The sequence below is a fragment of the Bubalus bubalis genome, chromosome 22, assembly GCF_019923935.1.
Source record: "Bubalus bubalis isolate 160015118507 breed Murrah chromosome 22, NDDB_SH_1, whole genome shotgun sequence".
NCBI classification, from domain to species: domain Eukaryota; kingdom Metazoa; phylum Chordata; class Mammalia; order Artiodactyla; family Bovidae; genus Bubalus; species Bubalus bubalis.
In genome coordinates, this window is record NC_059178.1 from 5562032 (window position 1) to 5580824 (window position 18793).

The following is an 18793-nucleotide window of genomic DNA, read 5'->3' on the forward strand; positions in this document are numbered from 1 at the left end:
TTCAGAAGAATGGAAATAAAAAGGGGATCAGAAGGGTTAAACATCAAGAGTGGACTAAAGAATTCACGTTCATGCCTTGAACATGAACTGATATAAACTCTGATATATGTTAGGAGGCATCTGAATCCAAAACTTAAAAAAAAAAATCCTTTAGATTTGTGTATCTATCACTCTTTCAGAAAAGCAAAAAGTTCTTTTACTTTTTTTTTTTTTTTAAGTATTTGGAGTCAAAGAAGACTACAGGAGAGGTCTTGTTTACACTGCAGTCTTATCAAAATAGAATGTCTTTTAAAAACCACATTGAGTTCACTAGAAAGGAAATGCATTTAGTATAAGCCCTGGTGGAGTGGACAGACTTATTTTAATAAGATGCAGTGATGCATATAAAACAGACTAAAAAAAATGACTTTCCGTACTGTCAAATCCATGTTTTACTGGAAAGGGTTTTGGTAGTGTAACCCAGCAACTACTAGGAAACGCATGTCTGCAGATTTGAGGACCATATGACTTGAAGAAACGGCTTTAATCATTGTTTATCAAATAGATTTACAACCAGCTCTTAGATCTAATTCAAATGTGTTCCTGCTCATTTACAGAGCAAAATTTCAGACGCAGAAAATGATTTTTTTCCCAACACTGAGAGTGAATGCTCTACCAGGTTTGTTTTGCTTGGGGTGGATTTTCTTCCCTTCATCCAAGTCACTTGGACTTTAAAGATGAATTGTCACAGAGAAGAAAATCTCATTTATCATACCCCTGACTTTCTTTTAAAGGGGATACACTTGTCTGTTCCTATGCTCCACCTCCCCGAGAACCACTTTAGCAATATATTAGGCTTGAACTCAAGTTCCCTGATATGGAGCAAAAGTTTTACATTTTCATTAGCTTTGGGAAGTCAAGGGCCATTTTACTAGAACTCTAAAGAGATAGGGTCGTGACTAATCACAGACCGAAAGGACCCACCTGCCTCCTTTCTCTGGACTAAAAGATGCAAATAAAGCGGAGCAACTGACTGAAAACGGCCAGAGGCAGGGGTCAATGCCTAACGTCAGCTCTCACCGTGGCCAGGGCCATGAGGACGGAAGTGGTGGAGAGGTCCCTCTTAAAGACTGCCCCATCGAGGAATAATCTCAAGAACTCCAACCTGCCTCACTGGAGGCAGCCAGGCAACATGACTGCTGACATGATGTGAAAATCTTGGTTAATACAATGAAAACTGTGTTTGCAAAAATCATGTGGTGGGGGAAATCCGTTTTTGTGCATTTGTGTTTGGGGCAACCAGACCATAAGCCTTGAAAGGAAACTCTAAATCTGAAATACCATGTTGAGAATAGCAGTCAGTGCCTGCAGAAGCCAGTTCAATTCTCCCCCGGCTCCCTCTCCCCCAACACACAGAGGTAACACTCTTCCTCTCCGAAAGGAAGGCGTCCTTCAGCATCTTTGATCCTCAGGCCATCACCTCTCTCCCTTTATTACCGCTGACCTCACACAGAGAACCGAACCCGCAGGCTAGAGAGGACAATCGGAGGCCTTGTTCAGACTTGGGCTCTCAGATCAGAGAGCTGGAGCTGCTGATCAGGGAGGGCCCCACCCGGACCTAACCCTGCAGAGGACCCGTGCCCCTTCTCTGGGCTGAGATGTAAGTTTGCTCTGCTCAGCGTGGGCGCACGCTGGCTCTTGGGGCACTCCGTGGCGCTGTTCGTGGTGCTGAAGTCTGAGCCTGGGGCGTGCAGGCTGCAACCCACCCACTGGCGCTCCGCTGTCACGGGCGGTGGGCCCGGATCAAGGGGAGGCGAGCCTGGAAACAGCTGCTGCCCACAGAGCCTCAGCCAGCACCCCAATCTGGTTCCAGGTGTAGTTCGGTGGCTTACTTCTTTGCAACTGCAAAATGGCTGGTTCACTTCTTCTCTTCCCAGGGGACTTTCAAGCGCCCACCTTCTGGCTCACTGACCTGGCATGTCCTTCCTGATGCCCCCTCTGCACACACTGATTCTCTCTCACCCACCTCTCCCCGGTACAATATTTTGCCTTTGCAGAGCACCTTATAGTTGGCACGGTGCTCACTGGCACCTTAAACTGAGCCATTTCTCTTACACACATAACATTCCTCTTCTCTCCCACAGATATATATATATATATATTTGCTTTCTCTGCCCCTCTTCTCTTCCCAAGCACTTTCCAACTAAGCAGGAGACTGTTACTTCAATGTGCAGGGTGGGCGAATCACCTTACCCATCACAGCAAAACTGACGATTTCTCCTTAGCAACTTATTAGAACAGGCAGAGGTTAGAGTTCCAAGGGACCAGGAAAAAGCCCTCTAAGAAATTCCTAGGAAAATATGGGTAGTGGTCGGGAGGGTGGGGAATGGAGACACAGATACTAGGAACAAAGTGAAGCAAAGAGTGTGGCCCTTAGGGGCGCAAGGCTTACTGCAGTTAGGAGACTCCCGGCAGGTGGCGCTCTAGCTCAAGGTGCTCTTGGTAGAAGCCTTGTCTGTGCTCCTGGCTCCACCTCAAACCTTCTTTCTGCTAAACAACCCCCTCCCCCAGCCACGTTTGGAGCTCTGTCTTCTTGATTCAAGCACTAATCCAGACTATATTCCTGCTAAAAAGCACTGTTTGCACAATTCTATTTACTGTAACACACAATGAGGAAGGGAACATAAATAAGAGGTCAAGGGAGGATTTTTTTCCTACCATGTGTGTTTGATGGGTCTCAGATCAAAACTGTGTAATCATCAGTAACATGATTCAGCAATTGGGAAATGCAAACAAGTTGTGCAAGTGCTTGTTCTGGGCAGGGCCCTGGAGGGGCCCACGGGGCTGGACCAAGCTTGAAGAGGGCCATGCCAGCAAGGACACCTCCTCCCTCCCACCAGGGCAGAGCTGGCTGTGCCTAGAGCCTGACTGGCGTGACCTTTGGCTTTTGCGACACACACGCGGCTGGGCCGGGGTTAATGGCACTTTGCAGGGAGCTCCAATTGAGTAAACAAAAAATGCCTTGCCCTGTTCTAATGGAGCGCATTATTCTGAGGCCTGAGCCTTCATCCAGGCCGCTGCAGCTGCTCTGCAGGTCAGTGCTGCCAATAAAGCGATTAGCCAATGAGAAAACTCTTCTTCCCTAAGGGGGACTTGGGGGGCTTTGTTGCCATTGCTGTGCTTTTGCTTTGGGTTTTTAAACAAGCAATCCAAGTTGATCTGAGCCTCTTACATCAGACTCCAGGATGAAGACAGTGAAACTGTGTGTTTGCCGAGTGTGATATTTTAAGGAACTGGTCTCTTGTTCAACACAGGCTGGAGAGCTCACAGCTTCCTGTTCAATTAACCTGAACCATAGCTGAACTCTGCCCTTTGAACTCACTCAGCAGATAAATACATTAGCTCACCTAAGGAATCATTAATATTTTCCAATCACATAAAACAAACATGAATGTCTGAACTCAACCCAAGAGAGAGCCAATTATGTATACCGCATAGAACATGTTGGAAAAAAAATCACAAATGGATGTTATTTACGGAACAAAAAGGGTCAAGGAAGAAATAAAACAGATCATGCCCACAGTTCTGGAAACAAAGGGGACTTTCATTTTCATCTCTGTAAACATGAGGGGTACCAAGCAATACTTAAGCAATTCCTGTTCCATCTACACTGCTCTAGAAGAAAAAGTGGTTCCTTACTCCTGGTCTGGTTTCTACCCCCTTCCATCAGAAGGCTCCAACCCCTCTCTTCGAAAGTGACTTCAGTGCTCATGCTCAGATACAGAGTCCAAAACATTGCATATCTGGGGACAAATTTTATTCCCAATCTGCTACAAATGAACCAAAAGAATTTCTGTGAAAGTTTAACTGCCTTTAAGGGAACCAGTTTTAATGAAGCAAGCTAGCTGCTTGATTGAAATAATTTCACAGTAGAAAGTGATGTTCCCATGATGTTAGTCTAGCATCTAAACAGATTTTGTTTTGGGGGGAGAGAGGAGGGGAGGGAAGGGACGGGAGAGGGAGAGGAGACACGTTAAATGCATCTATTTTGTTCTTATCCCTGCGTGTCATCTCAGAAGAATGAGTAAAGCATCCCCAACCGAGTCATTACGTGTTTCAGTTTGATTCAGTTTCACTTCCCACCATTCTGCCTCGTGACTCGTCCCCTCCCACCCCCTTTCCATTTCTGTTTGGCTTGGAGCGTGGGCTTAATGCCCAGCTAGCCTAGATGAGGACACTTAAAGGAATATCACAAGCGCGAAGGGTAAATCTATTGAACGAGGGTCTTTAACTATGTGGTTTCCTTAAAGGGAAAGGTTGGATCAATAGGATCAATATGAAAGGTTTCCCTGGCCCTGCATAAAAGGGTAAGGGCTTCTCTTTTCACTGGTTTAACTTTACTCTCTGACAAATGCAAATCAATGGATCTGTGTTTACAACAGATTCCCTAACAGACCCAACTTGGGTACAGCCCAGAGCCTGGGTCTGGGGGGTGGGGCGTCCAGGCTTGTTCTGGGGGATGCTCCAGGCCCTGGAGGTGGGGTGGGCTTGCTGCCCACTGGGATCCTGCAGCTACTGCCCGTGGTCTCTCCAAAGAAAACAGACAGAAATGGAGCAATGGAGCACCCGATTCTTCCAAAGATGCCTCAACGCAAACACAAAGCCGAAATTCCTAGGAGTCCGTCAACCTACTACTAACTTGTCGTACCAATACAGATCTGGCAGGTTGACTACACAGAAGAAGCTGGAGTGAGATACTTACAATTGGAGCAGCCCATATATTTCAGTTTCTAGAATGTTCCTTCCATCCTTTCTTAGGTGGTAACTGGCTCTCTTAGCTATTATGAGGCAAACCACCGAAAAGCTATGGGTTCTCTTCCCCCTCAATTTTACCTTTCCCTTTAAAAATGTGATGCTTTCCGGAGATGACATGACTTCAAGTCAATGCTGGTTACAGAGAAATTATTTTTCTTCCTGCAGGAGAAAGTATATGTATATTTGATTATATGAGCCAAAGTCCAATGCTGATTAAATTACGTTGGAGGTGTGCTTCCAACCCAAACAAAGTCTGCTTTCTACAGAAGAGTAATGGATCTTCAGATGGCGAAAGGGGCACCAAGGTGGAACACAGCGCCTCCCCTCCCTCTGGGACAGTTTGCTTGGGACGGCTTTCTTAACAAATGTCCACAGCTCTGAGGAATCCTCCCCACACCGAGACTAGCTCTGTCTGCACAGCCCACGCCCGGCCCATCCACACCCTGCTGTGCATGAGATGGGCTCAGTCACCCAATCGGGCCCCTGCCCCTCCTCCCCTGCCTGCATCCATTTCTCAGAGCCTTAGTCTGGAGATCTGGGGATCATAGAGCTTTCCCCAAAGGCACTGACGTGCATTAGGGGGACGGACGGGGTGCTGGGGGGCCCCCAGCCAACGTGTACAGGCTCCGTACCTGACAGCATGAAGATCCTTCTTGGAATCCCTCATAATGGCCTCCCCCCACCAGGAAAAGCAATTTTCCCAGGTCAGGAAAAGCTGGGGCCTCTGAGCGAGCTGGGGGTGAGGACAGTCCAGGGTCTGTAGATGAAGGTTCAGGCCCCGGGCTCCTCACCATTCACCCTTCTCCCCAGGGCTCTTTATCCAGGCGGCAATCGCTATTTATTCCCTCCTCAGTTCCCTTCCTCTGGCAGGAACCCAGAAATGGAATCTCTCTGCTTTTCCTCTGAGGTTTCCATTCCTCCAGGGACGCCCGACACGACGCCACTTCTCCTCCAGACAGTTTCTGCCAACACCAGCCTCCGCAACAGTGAGAACCCTGCAACCCCTTCCTCCGATCTTTCCTTAGAAAAACAGGTTCTAAAGCCCAGGAAACTAAGGCTCACCCTAAAGCAAGGTTGTGGAATGGAGGCAGAGGCAGCCTCGTTTTCCCCTCCAGGTTCTGGCCTGGAGCTCCAGGAGGTAAACCCCGCCCTGGGCCCCCTGTGATGTCTGGGCAGACCTGTGTCTCTAGGGAGAAGTGGGCCCACTCTCCTCCTGGAGACACGGAGCACCTGGGGGCTCAGTGTCCCTTCGCTCCACCCTCACCATTCCCCAGGAATCCAGCCCTGTTTGAGGATTCTAGGAGCAGATTGAAGATTCTAAGATGGGGGTGACGGAGAGATGAAGAGTCCACCCTCCAAAACCCTGCTCACCTCTCCGAACCGAGGGCCCTTCCCCTGGGGCTTATGGGGAGGGGCCAGCGGCCAGCCTCACCAGGCAGAACCATGCGCCCTTTTCGGTTTCTGTATCCAATCACCAGAGGTGATTCACGTCCATTTTCAGAAGAGGGGCTAGGCATCAAGGAACAGTTTGAAAGCCCCCTTCTTTAAGGAAACCCATTGGTGGGAAGATGACCCCATCTCTGGGGAGAACAGAAAGAAATAACTGCTTCCCCTTGGCCGCCCCTCAAGGCAGAAAAACGCCAGATTTGTTTTTGTCCTCTCTCCTTTCCTTGCTCCTTCTTCTCATCTCCTTCTTAGAGAAAGAAGGAAAACACTCGTTTCTTCCAGGCTGAAATTTTCTCTTGAAGGGAAAGCTTTCGTTTTTCTCAAATTGGAGAACTTACAATTTTAAAAAAATCTGAGCGATTTAGCTCTGATCTCACCTGCACCACTGCCCCAACTTTCTCTTTCTTTCCCTCACCCACCTTGGTGTTCCTTCTGGAAAAGTCAACCACTGGGCCAAGACGGGAAAGGTTGGCAGAGTGGAAGTCTCCCTGAGGAACAGCTTTGAAGTTCTTTCTGTTTCCCCATCAAGGCAGATGTCTCAGAGAAAACTTTCCTACCAGGGGGCCAGGCCTGAGTCTGGGGTCCCAGAAGGGAAGCTCGCCCCAGTCTCCGAGACTGGTAGTCCCCGGGCTGTTTTTTCTCATCATCCTGCCCCCAGTGGGGTAAGAAACAAGATTCTTCCCTCGTTGACCCAATTAGCCCAGAGCAGAGCAGACAATATCGAGGGGTGACGCCTAGGCCACTGTCACTGCGGCCTCGTTTAATTGTCCAAATAATGCGTCGGTGGGAAAGTCTGCGACTGGTAACATTTAACTCGAACGTTCTTTCCTAAGGAAGACAAATCAGGATGGGGGCGGATCAGGAAGCTGCGAGGTTCGCAGGCAGCTTTAGAGACCTCGTTTCTAACGTTCAGCTCGGAGTATCCCGTGTAACGAGGGGTGACCAGATTTCCCGGGTGGTTTCGACGGAGGAGAGAAGTTGCCTGGGCCCTGATGGATCCGATGCGGGCTGCGCAGGGCGGAGGCGAAGGCCCCCGAAGCGCGGGACGGGGAGGCCTCGCTTCCCGTGCGAGCCCTTCGGGAACTCCCGCAGCCCGGGGAGCGCGGGGACGGGGCCAGAGGCCGGCAGCCCGGCGACAGACGAGACCAAGGGTAGGAAGCGCGGGCTGGGGCGGCCGCCAGACCCGAGAGCCCGACTGGAGCTGGGGAGGCGGCGCGGCAGGAGCGCCGGGGAGCCGGGCCGGTGGCGTGCGCTCTGCTGGGAAGAGGGCGCCCGTCGGGTTTACTGGAAACGCGCCGGATCGGATTCCGGATCAATGAAATCTGGGTCCACACGTTTACGTTCTCGTTGCCAGCATTAATGCTCTTTTAATCTTCTAAACATTATCAGCATCGATCTCCCTCCATATACACATTTGTTTGAGAAAAGTGACATACCCGCACGGCGCAAAGCCTGGAAGGAAAATAAAGGCGCTGCCTCTGGCATCCAGGGCGCGCGGCGGCGGCGGCGCGCGTGGGTTCACTGCTCTCCGCCGCTCCCGCCCACCCCAAAGCAAATTAGGAAGGTGTTCTCGAGGCCACCGGGGACTTGACCAAGATAGGATGGCGGCGAGCTTTCCAATTATTCACCCGACCAGCCGGCACAAGAGAACATGGTATGTGCCTTACCGACAAGGGAGGCAAAACCGTCAGGAAAAACGCGCTGGGACCGACTGGGAGTCAGCGAGGGAGGGGGAAGGTCTCTGCGAATGGGTCCCTGTCCCCAGCCCGAGGCTCACCCCTAGGCTCAGCGTGGCCTCAGGAAGACCCCTCGGCCGGCCCACTGGCCCGCTGCGGGAGACATTCTGGTGGGTTGAGTGAGGGCTCTCCGCCGGAACAGAGTTGGCTCCAGATCGGCCGCCTGGAGCGGGCTAGGTGCCTGTGTGCCGTGGGGACGGGAGACAGGATCCCTGCCGGCCGCCTTGGGAGTCCAGCTCACAGGAGGCCAACCGGCTGGGAGGGTCATCTGGGGGCTCTGCTCTGTCTTCCGCTCTGTCTTCCAGTTGTCGGAGGAAACCAACTCCCGCCATGGGTACCTCGATTTTCCTCCACGAGGTGCCCCTCCACTGTCTTGCCTGCGTTCTCTCTGTCTCTCTAGGTTCGTGTCTGTGCATGGTTCAGAGGCCTCTTGGGCTCAAAGCCAGAGAGAGTTTGTGCTGGAAGCCGCTGGGGAGTTGGCCCCCCCCTTCTTAAGTCTCTTCCCGGGTTAATAAAAACTGCCCTGCAGGAGTCAACCCTGGACACTGGTGTGGTCCCAAACAGTTTCCGCTGTGGCCACCCTTTATGAAGGGAGTCCTGCACTTGGAACCCCTTTCTCTGAAATCTAACCTGAGTTTCCCCGACATATTGTCCCTTCCCCTTTAAAATACTACCTGGGGCTGTGGATCCAATACCCCAGCGGTGGGAAAGGAGGAGAGCCAGGCCCCCTTCTGCTGTGATGGGGTGGGTGCACTCCACCTCCGGGAGAGGGGGGCAGCGCTGGCCGGAACCAGACGTCTTAATTTTTAATTCAGGGTTCCCTCAAACCCCTGTCTGCTTAGGCCTCTGGCAAGACCCAAAATGAGAACAAGAAAGGGAAATTAAGAAGAGACAGAGAAGATAAGAGGACATAGAGAAATTAAGACGAGACTGAGAGAGACTTGGTCTTTGTGAGACGGGGGCCGGGCGCTCTCTGCCAGATTCCAGCACCGGGGTCTGCAGAGTTGCCCTGTGGAGTCACCCGGTTTGCTGAAAGGCCCCCGGAGCCCTCCGCTGCCCTGTGAGTCCGCTGCAAGAGTGGGATGGATACTCCTGGTAGAGAAGGCCTCGGAGTTTCTTCTCCATTTGCTCCCATTTGCTAGCGCTCCTAAGCACATAATACCTACTTACCAGGCCCAGCTTCTGCGGCAGTGTCTGAAGAGACTGATCTACTGACCCCAAGCTGAAAAGACTCCTGTGTAATAATAAGCACTCGACACACTTGTAGTTGCTGATAAAATGGCCAGATAAAAAGGCTAAAGCTCTTGTCCCTTTTCAACTCGGGGTAATAAAACAGACACGCATTTGAATGCTTGAGCAAAGTGGGGTCCCTGGCAGGAGATTTCCACCTGCCGAAAGAGGCTCTTGGTCTCCCACTGAGGGGGCTTTCTGGCTCCTGCTCAGAAAAGCCTCCAGGACTGGCCCCAGGACTCTTTGGTGTTGGGTGATGGGACTGCGGTCTCCCACAGATGCCACACTCTCCCTAACCCCCTGACGCTGTTGCAAAAAGGCTTGAAGCCGGCTGACCAGCAAAGTGTTTCTTTCCACCTCACTTTCAGACAGATGTGGGCAGAAGGCTTGCTTTTTTAAAAAAAGCTCTGTCCTTTTCGGGACAGGCATGAGGGGGCGGCAGTGCTCTGAAATGAGCAGAGTAGATCGCTGTCACCCCGTCTTCACCCTACCCTGGCCTCCCTTCCCCGAGACCGATTGCCAAGTTTCTTCTGCTGCCTGTGCCCAGGAAGCCCGTCCTCGCTAGAACTCTCAGAGAGGGACTAAAGGCATGTTCGGGGGCCTAAGACAAAGGGGGACCACACCGTTTGGAATTGTCAGTAGGCTTCCAGTCCATTTTTCACGGATACTCTTTATTTCCTGCTTAATCTTTTCAAGGGACCAAGAGCAATCAGAGAAAATGGTAGGAGAGGATGAAGAGTAAGCTAGGGGAAAGATAAAGTAGGTTTCGAGTTCCATGCAGAACTATTTGGAGTTCACCGACTTGGGGAAGCTCTGGGGGTGGCGGACCTAGTTTTCATGACCTTTTCGGATGGACACTGAGGGCGGTTACGGACTAGAGACTGGAATCCTCCAACAAGCGAAGGCGGACGGCGGCTGTCAGAGTGGAAACGCCCCCTCCCCACCGCCTGTCACATCCCCCAACCCTGTCCAGCGTCGGTAGAGTGCACCCCATAAGCCAGACTCATTGGTGCGAGGAAAGCCCCAGGGAGCCGGAGAGGAAGCTTGCGCTCTAGCTCCGGAAGCCCGTTGTATGCGGCTCGGAACTTCGGGCTCCCCGCTCCTGTATGTAAATCACCGCCACCGCGAATTGTCCCCCAGACAATCTGACTATCGGGAGAGGTGTCTCAGTCCAAAAGAAGCCGCCCAATCCCGGCCTGCAGTCGGGGGCCGTGCGTCCTCCCCGGAGGGGCGCCTGGACACTTCGCCCCTCCTGGCCCGTGGCAGGGTCCCCGGGGGCGCAGCGCACCCGCCACGCATACCGCGCCAGAGCACAAAAGCGCGCACCCGGGTGCCAGCCGCAGCCCGGGCTGCGCCTTTCTCTTGGCTCCCGCCGCCCACACGGGAGGTTTCTGCGCTCCTAGAACAATAGAGGGCTGTACCTCGCGGCTCGGCCGCTAGAGGAGGCACAAAGAGCCCAAGCCGGCTCCAGAACAATGTAACCGGCGCGCCGACCCGTCCCCTCCCGCCGGCCGCCGGCCCTCCCAGTCGCCGAGCCCTGCGCTCCATCCGCGTCCGCTTAATGCAAAGGCGGAGCTGGGAGCCCAACGCCCAAGAGGCGTTAACTAACCTGCATCTTAATTTCTCAGCACCCTCTTTCCGCGAGCTCCCAGCCTCGTCCCCGGGGTCCAACCACACCTCGGCACATCGCGGCCAGCGCTGGGAGCCGGGCAAAGGGCGGCCGGCCAGTAAGGCAGGACGCTTCCCGCTCCGAGTTTCCTCTCTCCTATCCTCCCAGAGCGGTGAAGGTGGCAGCCCCAACCTCACTGTGGGCAGGGACACGGGCGCTGGCCCCAGCCCGCTCTTTCCATCACAAAGTCCCCGCGCCAATGTCAAGGCCGGAGACCGGCTCCGGAAGCGCGGTTGTATCCCGGCCCCCCCCCCCCCCCCCCCCACCTCCCCCGGTTCTCCGCGTGGGCAAGGCTGTGCTTCCTGTCAGTGACCGAATAAGTTTGCCCAACATGGTGGGGAGAAAGACAGCAGAGAGCTCTTCCCCCTCTAAAGCCCACTACCTCTCGCCACAAATTGCCTCTATATAGGGAGACCGGGTAGCTGGGAGAAGTGAAATGTATTGTCTGAACAAGAGTTCAAGTGCACAGGGTTCTGAATAAAGGCAACCCCGCCGTCCCCGGGAGTCTGGGAAAGAGAGGGCTCCTAGTGGACACCGCACACCCTCCTCGTGCCTCCCACAACTGCGGAAGGTCCGAAAGAGAGGGCAGAGTTGTTGGTACGGTGAGCAGAGTGCGAACAAAACCGGGACGCGGGTCGCTCAAGAAGCTCGGGAGACAGGGAGGTGAGAAGGGAGAGAAAGAGCAAGGAAGAACAGAGAAAAGAGGAGAGAAAGAGGAAACGGAGAAGGACTGAAGTAGAGAACAAATGGCAAGCGTGGAGGAAGAGGGGCAGGGGACCCGGAGGGGAGGCTCAGTGCCCGCACCCGGGGCCAGGGCAGCCGGCAGCCCGACTCCAGACGACCCTCTGGGCTTACCTGCCAGGCGTAAGGCGGACATGCGCTGGAACTCGGGCTCCTGCAGCCACTTCCACATCCTGCGGAAGGTCTCCCTGCCAGATTTGAGTTTACTCCACGGTTTGGGGTTTCGGAGAAGGTCGGAGAGAGTCCCCTGAGACCGGCACAACACCCTCTGCGCGAAGATCGCCTGTGGGATGCTGTAGCGCTTCAGCTCGGCGGTGATGCGCTGGGCCACCTCTTTGGTGTTGATCTCCTCCAGTTGGCCGGAGGTGGCTACCTGCGACCCCGAAGACGAAGAGGGTGGCCTCTCGCGGCTGGGCGCCAGCACCGGCCCGTGGGACTGAGCGTGGCCCGGGTGGTGCAGGCCGTTGAGGTGCGACATCATGGCCGCGGGCGGGGTGCCCAGGCCGCGGGACAGGTGCTGGTCGCCGCGGGTCAGCATGGCAGTGTGGTGCGCGTCGAAGTTGGGGCTGAGCATCTTGTCGGGGCCCGGGGGCCCGTAGTTGGGCAGGCTCTGCTGCGCGTTGTGGAGGCCGCCCAGGCCGTTGCCCAGCGGTGTGGCGGCCAGCGGGGACAGGCTCTGGCCCATGCCCGGCATCTCCTTGTAGGGGCTGTAGAGGTTGTTCATGGTCGGGAGCCCGCGCTCGTCGCGCAGGAGCGTGAAGCTGCCGCTGACGTTGCCCGAGAGGCGCTGCTGGTGGTGGTGATGGTGGTGGTGGTGGTGCGGGTGGTGGTGCGGATGCGGGTGGTGGAACTTGTCCGACACGGTGGAGATGGGCGGCAGCGGCTGCAGCGGCGTCAGCGTGGTGTAGGTGTTGCTCATGCCCATGCCGGGCGGGGACGAGTCGCAGGACATGCTCATGGCGTGGTGGAGCGGGATGGACAGCTCGGGCCGGTAGTCGCCGCCGTCCAGGATCGAGGCCATGCTAGTGACCATGGCCGAGCGCGACGCCGCCGCCGCCGCGGCCGCGGCCGCCGTGCCCAGCTCCTGGTGCGCCGTTGGCGGCGGCGGCGGGGGCGGCGGCGGAGGGCCCCGCAGCGAGCCGGCGGCGCCGCGGCCCGCGTGGTGGGGGCTGGGGCTGGCCAGCAGCTCCTGCTCATGGCCCGGGCCTCCGCCGCCGCCCCCGCCGCCCCCGCCGCCGCCGCCCCCGCCACTGCCGCCGCCGGCCGGCCCGTGCAAAGTGCCCAGACTTTCCATTGTCAGCTCTGGGTTCATGGCGCAGCCTTCTAGGTCTTTGGTGAGGCATCGATAGGCGGTGTAGGCAGCCTTCATTCAGTCCATCGGGGCCCGGGAGCGGCGGCGGCGGCGGCGGGGGCGGCCGGCGGGCTGGCGAGGCGCGCGTGGCGGAGCTCAGCTGCGGGCGGCGACGGAGGGCGCGGGAGAGCGTGTGTGTGTGTGTGTGTGTGCGTGTGTGTGTGCGCGGGGGGAGCGCGCGTGCGGGTGTGCGCCCCGGGCTGCGGGCGGGCGCGCCCGGGGCGGCGGCGGGCGAGGCGCGCGTGCGGGAGGCGGGCGGGCTCGGGAGGGTCACCGGGCCCCGCCGCGCGGGCCGGCGCGCTGCCTCGCCATGTCCGAGCCCGCTCCGGCGCCGCCGTCCTCCGTCTGCGCGAACGGGAGCTGTCCAGAAGGGCTCTGCCGCTCGCCGGGGCGGCCAACCTAACCCGCCCGGGCCCGGGGCGGGGCAGCGTCCGATGGGCGTCGCGGGCAGCCACTCGGCGGCCGCGGCTTCCCCGGGAGGGGCGGGCCTCCTGCGCGCCGCCACCAATGGCTGCGGAGGGGGCGGGGCCGCGCGGTTCAGGTTTGGCTGACGGCTCTGTGCCTCTTTTTTTTCCTCCTTGGCGGCTGAAACGAAACGTCAAGGGGAGGGACGGAGGGGAGGGGAGGGTGCTGCGGAGAGAGAGGCGAGAGTGCGGGCGAGGGGGAGAAATCACTGTGGAGATGCCGCTCTGTGTCTCTTCCAAGCTGCCATGACCCGGTCTAAAGGGCTTTGCTTCACCCCAAAGCTTTTCTCGAGGCTAGTAAGCCAACTGCGTACGGCTGTTAAACGCAAACTCACATCTCCTAACAAGCCGCTACCCGAGGGTCACTAGCTGGGAGCCAGTAATGCAGCTTTTTAAAAAACGCAGTTGCCAATGTATTGTAATGCATGGTAAATCCCCGAGACTGGGGAGTGCATAGTCTACGGGGCGAAGGGAACAACCAGCGCCCTCGCCGCCCCCGAACGGGCCGCTGTGATGCATGCAAAGTTAACACGATCACATCATTTAATTACCCGGCGAGCCCATAAATCTCTTAGTTATGAGCCTTCAGAAGGGCCCTGCTAGATTGCAAAACAAAACTGGAACACCAGGAGCTGCGGTTTCAAGGTGACCATATGCTGGCTGCGGGAGCGAGTTGGAAAGGAGTGGGGGGGGGGGGGTGGACAGGCTCGGGGTGGGGGCCGTGTACAGTAGGCTTGTTGCTGGTGCCTGTAGCCAGCAAACTTCGGGGTGCAGGGAGTGTGTAAACCTTCCGGGAGATTACCGATCTTTACACACACACACACACACACACACGTCCCTCAAATCCTAGGAGAGGGAAGCCCGGGGTTACGGCTGTGGGTAGAAGACCTAGAGCCCAGATCTGCATATCCAAGCCTTGTTTTTGAAAAGAACAGAGCCCTGGTCAGTTCCAGAACGCTCGCAAGTCGCAGCTTTGAAACGTGCACCTTCACGTACCCAGGATTTCCGTTGTTGACTAACCCCAGGTCGGCGACTGGGAGTGGAGCGCGCGTAGAGAGAAGGGGCAGATTTCTGCGGCCCGGGGTTGGGGTAGAGGGCTGGTGGAAGGCCGAGAGCCGCTCGGCACGGAAAGCCTTAAAAGTAACTGCTTCTTCCAAAGCAGGTTGCGCTCTGTTTGCCTCCGAAGATTCAAGCTAGCTGAGGTTGCGCAGATGTTGCCTTTGTTTAAAGAGACAGTAATTAAGGATAGGGTGGACATAAGTTTGAGAAGCGTGACCTATTTTCTTTTGATCAGCTGTCAAAAGAAGAGCAGGGGGTCTCCTTAAGACAGCCCCTTCCAACCACTTCCAGCTGTTAAAGAAAACTTGATAAGAAAACAAGGACACACAGTCTGGAATACTGTATGCCTTCCTGGCGCTATAGAAAGGTTTTATTCATTTGGAAAACAGTTCTTAGTCTCAGTCACCTTTTATGGCTGTCCTCCTCTCTAGATACAGAGCCAAAAAAAAAAAAAAAAAAAAATCCTCCCCCCATCATCCTGTCACATGAATGTACGGTGAAATTATTTACAGATCAACTTTATTGAGTTCTGGCTCAAATCTTGCCAATTATTCTTTCAGATAGCCTCTTCTCTGTGCTATCAAAGCCTGGGCAAGAAAGTGGATGATTCCCTGATTTGCTAGATATACTTTTCTTAGCTGCTCAAATTTTTAATGTCACAGCCCTAGGCAGGTAGCATCCCTCACTTTTCTGTTTCTCTGACTTTTCTCTCTCTCTCACCATCTCCTACCATCTCTCTTCCCACTCTCCACCTTATAGATGGCGACTGGACAATTGGGGATAACTTGAAAGTTAAATGTTTGAAATACACATCGAATTGAACATAGGTACACAAGAGTGCAATCTCTGGTTGGCCCACGAGTGTTCAGAGACTCAAAGAGGGCAGGAGAGGAATCCGAGTGCCCTAGTACTAAAGGCGGCCTCCCCTCTGTCCTGGCTTCAGGCTCAAGGAGTGGCCCGTGACCCCAGGCTGGGACTTCGGTAGGCACTGTTGCCGTTTCAGAAACCTCTGCATATAAACTGCCATTTAAATAAAAATTCAAAATGATAAACTCATTTATCAGGCTACCAGGATAAATCTGCTCCTGGGTATTGCATCTCCATGTGCCTGGAAGCAGTCACGTGCTGGGGAGCTGAAAGGTGAGTTGCATATTCTGGCCTCTTCCTCACTCTCCCCTCCCTCCCCCACCCCTTCCCTCGATCAATATTGGCGATCTCAGGGAAATCATGAAATCGTATTGGCTTCTTTGTGTATAATTTCATTGGGCTAGATTAAAGCAGATTTTTCACGTTGTTTTTTTGATAGTGGTTTGACATTTTTGTATTTCAACCCCCCAACCCATTGAAAAGAAAAATTAATGTGTGTTTAGTCAGCACCCTAATTTTTTTTTCTGAATTACGTTTGCATGTTTTCCTCCTTTCTTTTTAAACAGGAAAAATATTTAGTATCTGCTCGAAGATAATTTTAAGAACATCAGTACTAATATTGAATACAATTTTCAAATATGTTTTGAAATAGCTTTGATTTTTTTCCCTCTACAGTTCGAGAAAATAAAAAGGAGGACTTGCTTTCTGACCACCTCTTGAACAGCACATATGCTCTAACCTTCAGAAGTTCTGAGACTCAGAATTTTTTCTTTTATTTTAAAGTTACACTCTTGTTCCCCTCGACCGTACAGCAATGCAACAGCAGAAATGCTACTTCATGACTATTAAAATTACCATTCATTATATCAGGAGCAGACTATCCATTACTCAGGATACCCCCATGTACAGCACCGACTTTCTTCAAGACCACACACTTAAATGGGTCAAAAGAACCCTGTAAATAAAACACGTTGACGACAAATGTAAGCTATTGTACTTCAAAAGAAAAAAACAAACAAACTGAATTTGAGTTAGCAAGTGCAGGAAAAGACTGCAAAATTTTACTGTTGGAGTTTTCATATGTGTTTTCACATTAAAAAAATTTTTTTTAAGCATCTGAGGAGTGTGAACATTCAATTAAAACAGAGAACTTATAAATTATTCACACACACAATAAACAGACCACAAGTAAACCCAACCTGGATAAGGGGCCCAACAGCTCTGTTTTTCACTAAACAACAGTAACCACAGCCCAAACCCCAGGGTAGAGGGGGGCGGCGGCTTATTTTCACCTAAACGTTCAAAATCCTGAAGAAGGTTTTGTGTTGGGGAGAAGGCATTTGTGCTACAACTAGGTTTATCAGAGCAATACAAAAAGACATAATGGTGGGTTGATTTGGACTATTTTATTTTTGTCCTTCCCCAAACCATCTGGCGTGTGAGTGTAGGGGTATTGATCAGGATCTGTGTGCTGCAGACCCCATGCCAATCCATAGCGTTTCTGGCAATCAGCGTCGCCCATGAATTGCAGCTGTCTGTGCAGCTCCCGAACAGAAATCTTCAAAAAAGTCCCCCCCTTATCAAACACATCATCCGTTCAGGGGTAAGTCAATACCATTTCTTTGTCATTCCGTGAGCAGGGATTATGTAGGAGAAAGTTTTTGTTGTCAGTTGTAGCTGCTGCTGCGCCCTTTTTTTCATTCTTTTTTTTAAAGGAAAGAGAGCAATTTTCTAGCCATTGAATGGTAATGGTTTTCCAGAAAGGCCTCAAGCGTTTGTAGGAATCGGAAGACAAATGCTGTTTCAATATTGTGGGGGAATTTTCAAAGGAGGGGGAAATTCTTATGTTGCTATACACAATACTAGTGATAATAGAGGGTTCCTTTTAATGACGTTGGATTTTCTCGGAGCCCCTGGTGATGAAGACGCCGCAAGTCTGTGATTACCCTTGCAGATGGAAGGTGGATGCTAGTGGCGGAAAGGGCGTCTTCGGAATCGTGACTGTTTGATATCTCCATTACCTCCAGTTTTCTTCGGCCTGAAAGCTCCGGCTGGTTAGTTGGGCACAGGGAGAGGAAAACCAAAACCCGAGCCTAGCTCACAAACTCCCTCCGGCCACTCAGCTCAGAAATTCACTGATCCTTCTCAGATTCCAGGTGAATCTAGGAAAGTTGTTTTTAAAAGTTTTCTATTAATAGGTGGTAAGGCCGAACCGGTCCTTTTTTTTTTTTTTGGTCCGTTTCTGGCGCTGTGTGGATGTTGTTAATTTCGGGAAAAAAACCCTACCAAGTTAGTTACAAGAGCTGGTGGGGGACTGCCCTGAACTTTCAGGTGGACAAAGGACACTCTGCACCAGGTCGGGGGAGGGCTAGGAGTTGGTTAGTTATTCCCACCCTCAACTAGCCTCTTAGGTAAAGAAAAACGAGGCTCCTGGAGCCCTCCCTGCCGGGAGAACTGTTCTCTCGGAGCCCCAAGCTCGTCGTCTGGATTCGAAGGTGCGGAGTAGGGCCGCCGGCGCAACCCAGCGGCAAGTCGGAGCCTGGGCGAAACCCACCTAGCCTCAGTAGTCCGGGCGTGGGAAGTGGGCGGGCTTGGGGTAGGGGAGGGGGTGGCGGGGACCCTGTCTCAGGGAACTTCGGCACGTGCTCTGGGGCGGCCAGTCTGGAGAGGCAGCGTCAGCCGGAACGCTGAGCTTAGCAGCAAAGCTTCTTGCCCTTCCGCCTGCCTAATTTCAAAGAAAGCCCCGGACTAGGTCTGCCTACCTTGATTGCACCCCTCCACCCCGACAGGTGGGGAGCCTGAAGGACAGACAACACACACACACACACACACACACACACACACACGGATACACAGAGACACAGAGGTTTTTGTCTTTCGTCCTCCCTGCTCTCTCTGGGTTCCTGGCCCTCTCGCTGGGGGAGAACTTCGTCGGGGGTGGGTCCCCCGGCCTCCGATCTGGATCCTAGGTGACTGTAGCCAGGGCTGGGTACTGGGACCGCAGTCCCTGCCCGGGCAGTCCTTCCTTCGGGGTTCACAACAGAACCTCGAGTGGAGCCCTACCCCCTCTTTCCGATTCTGGTTGCGAGGCTGCTACCACTTCGGAAGCTGGTGGGAGAAATAATCTGATGCTTGGGGGAAATAAAAAAGTGAAGGAGAATTTGAGGTCTCGAACCTGCAAAGATCAGAGAAGGCTTATTTTATTTATTTAGTTAGTTAGCTGGAGGAGTAGGGGCGGGGGGTGGTGGGGAGCCTGACTCTTATAACCTCGTAGCATTTCCCCCCCTAGAAGAACGTTGAGTTTTTAAGAGAGCAACTTGTTAGCCTGAAAACCACGTCGACGAATTTTCTTCTCACCGGCCTTAAGTTCCTGTCCCGTGCTTTCTCTCCCCGCAAAGCCCTAAAATCGGTTTTAAGCCGTGTGGAGCTGCGCTCG

The 18793-nt window shown here is 53.5% G+C and overlaps 1 protein-coding gene across 2 annotated transcripts in view; it reads right to left on the reverse strand.

Moving 5' to 3' along the window:
* ONECUT2 (one cut homeobox 2) overlaps nucleotides 1-13122 on the reverse strand; it is a 56957-nt gene extending 43835 nt beyond the window's left edge. The window contains exons 1-2 of one of the 2 annotated variants that reach the window (XR_003106037.3): nucleotides 11731-13122; nucleotides 4873-4953 (exon numbers count right to left, since the gene is read on the reverse strand). Coding sequence is in view for 1 of the 2 variants with exons in the window: in XM_006055290.4 (XP_006055352.4) it covers nucleotides 11731-12985 (1255 nt within the window). In the remaining variant the exon portion in view is untranslated. The remainder of the gene's footprint in view (nucleotides 1-4872; nucleotides 4954-11730) is intronic. The other variant, XM_006055290.4, reaches the window with a different exon arrangement.
* Nucleotides 13123-18793: the final 5671 nt, after the last annotated feature.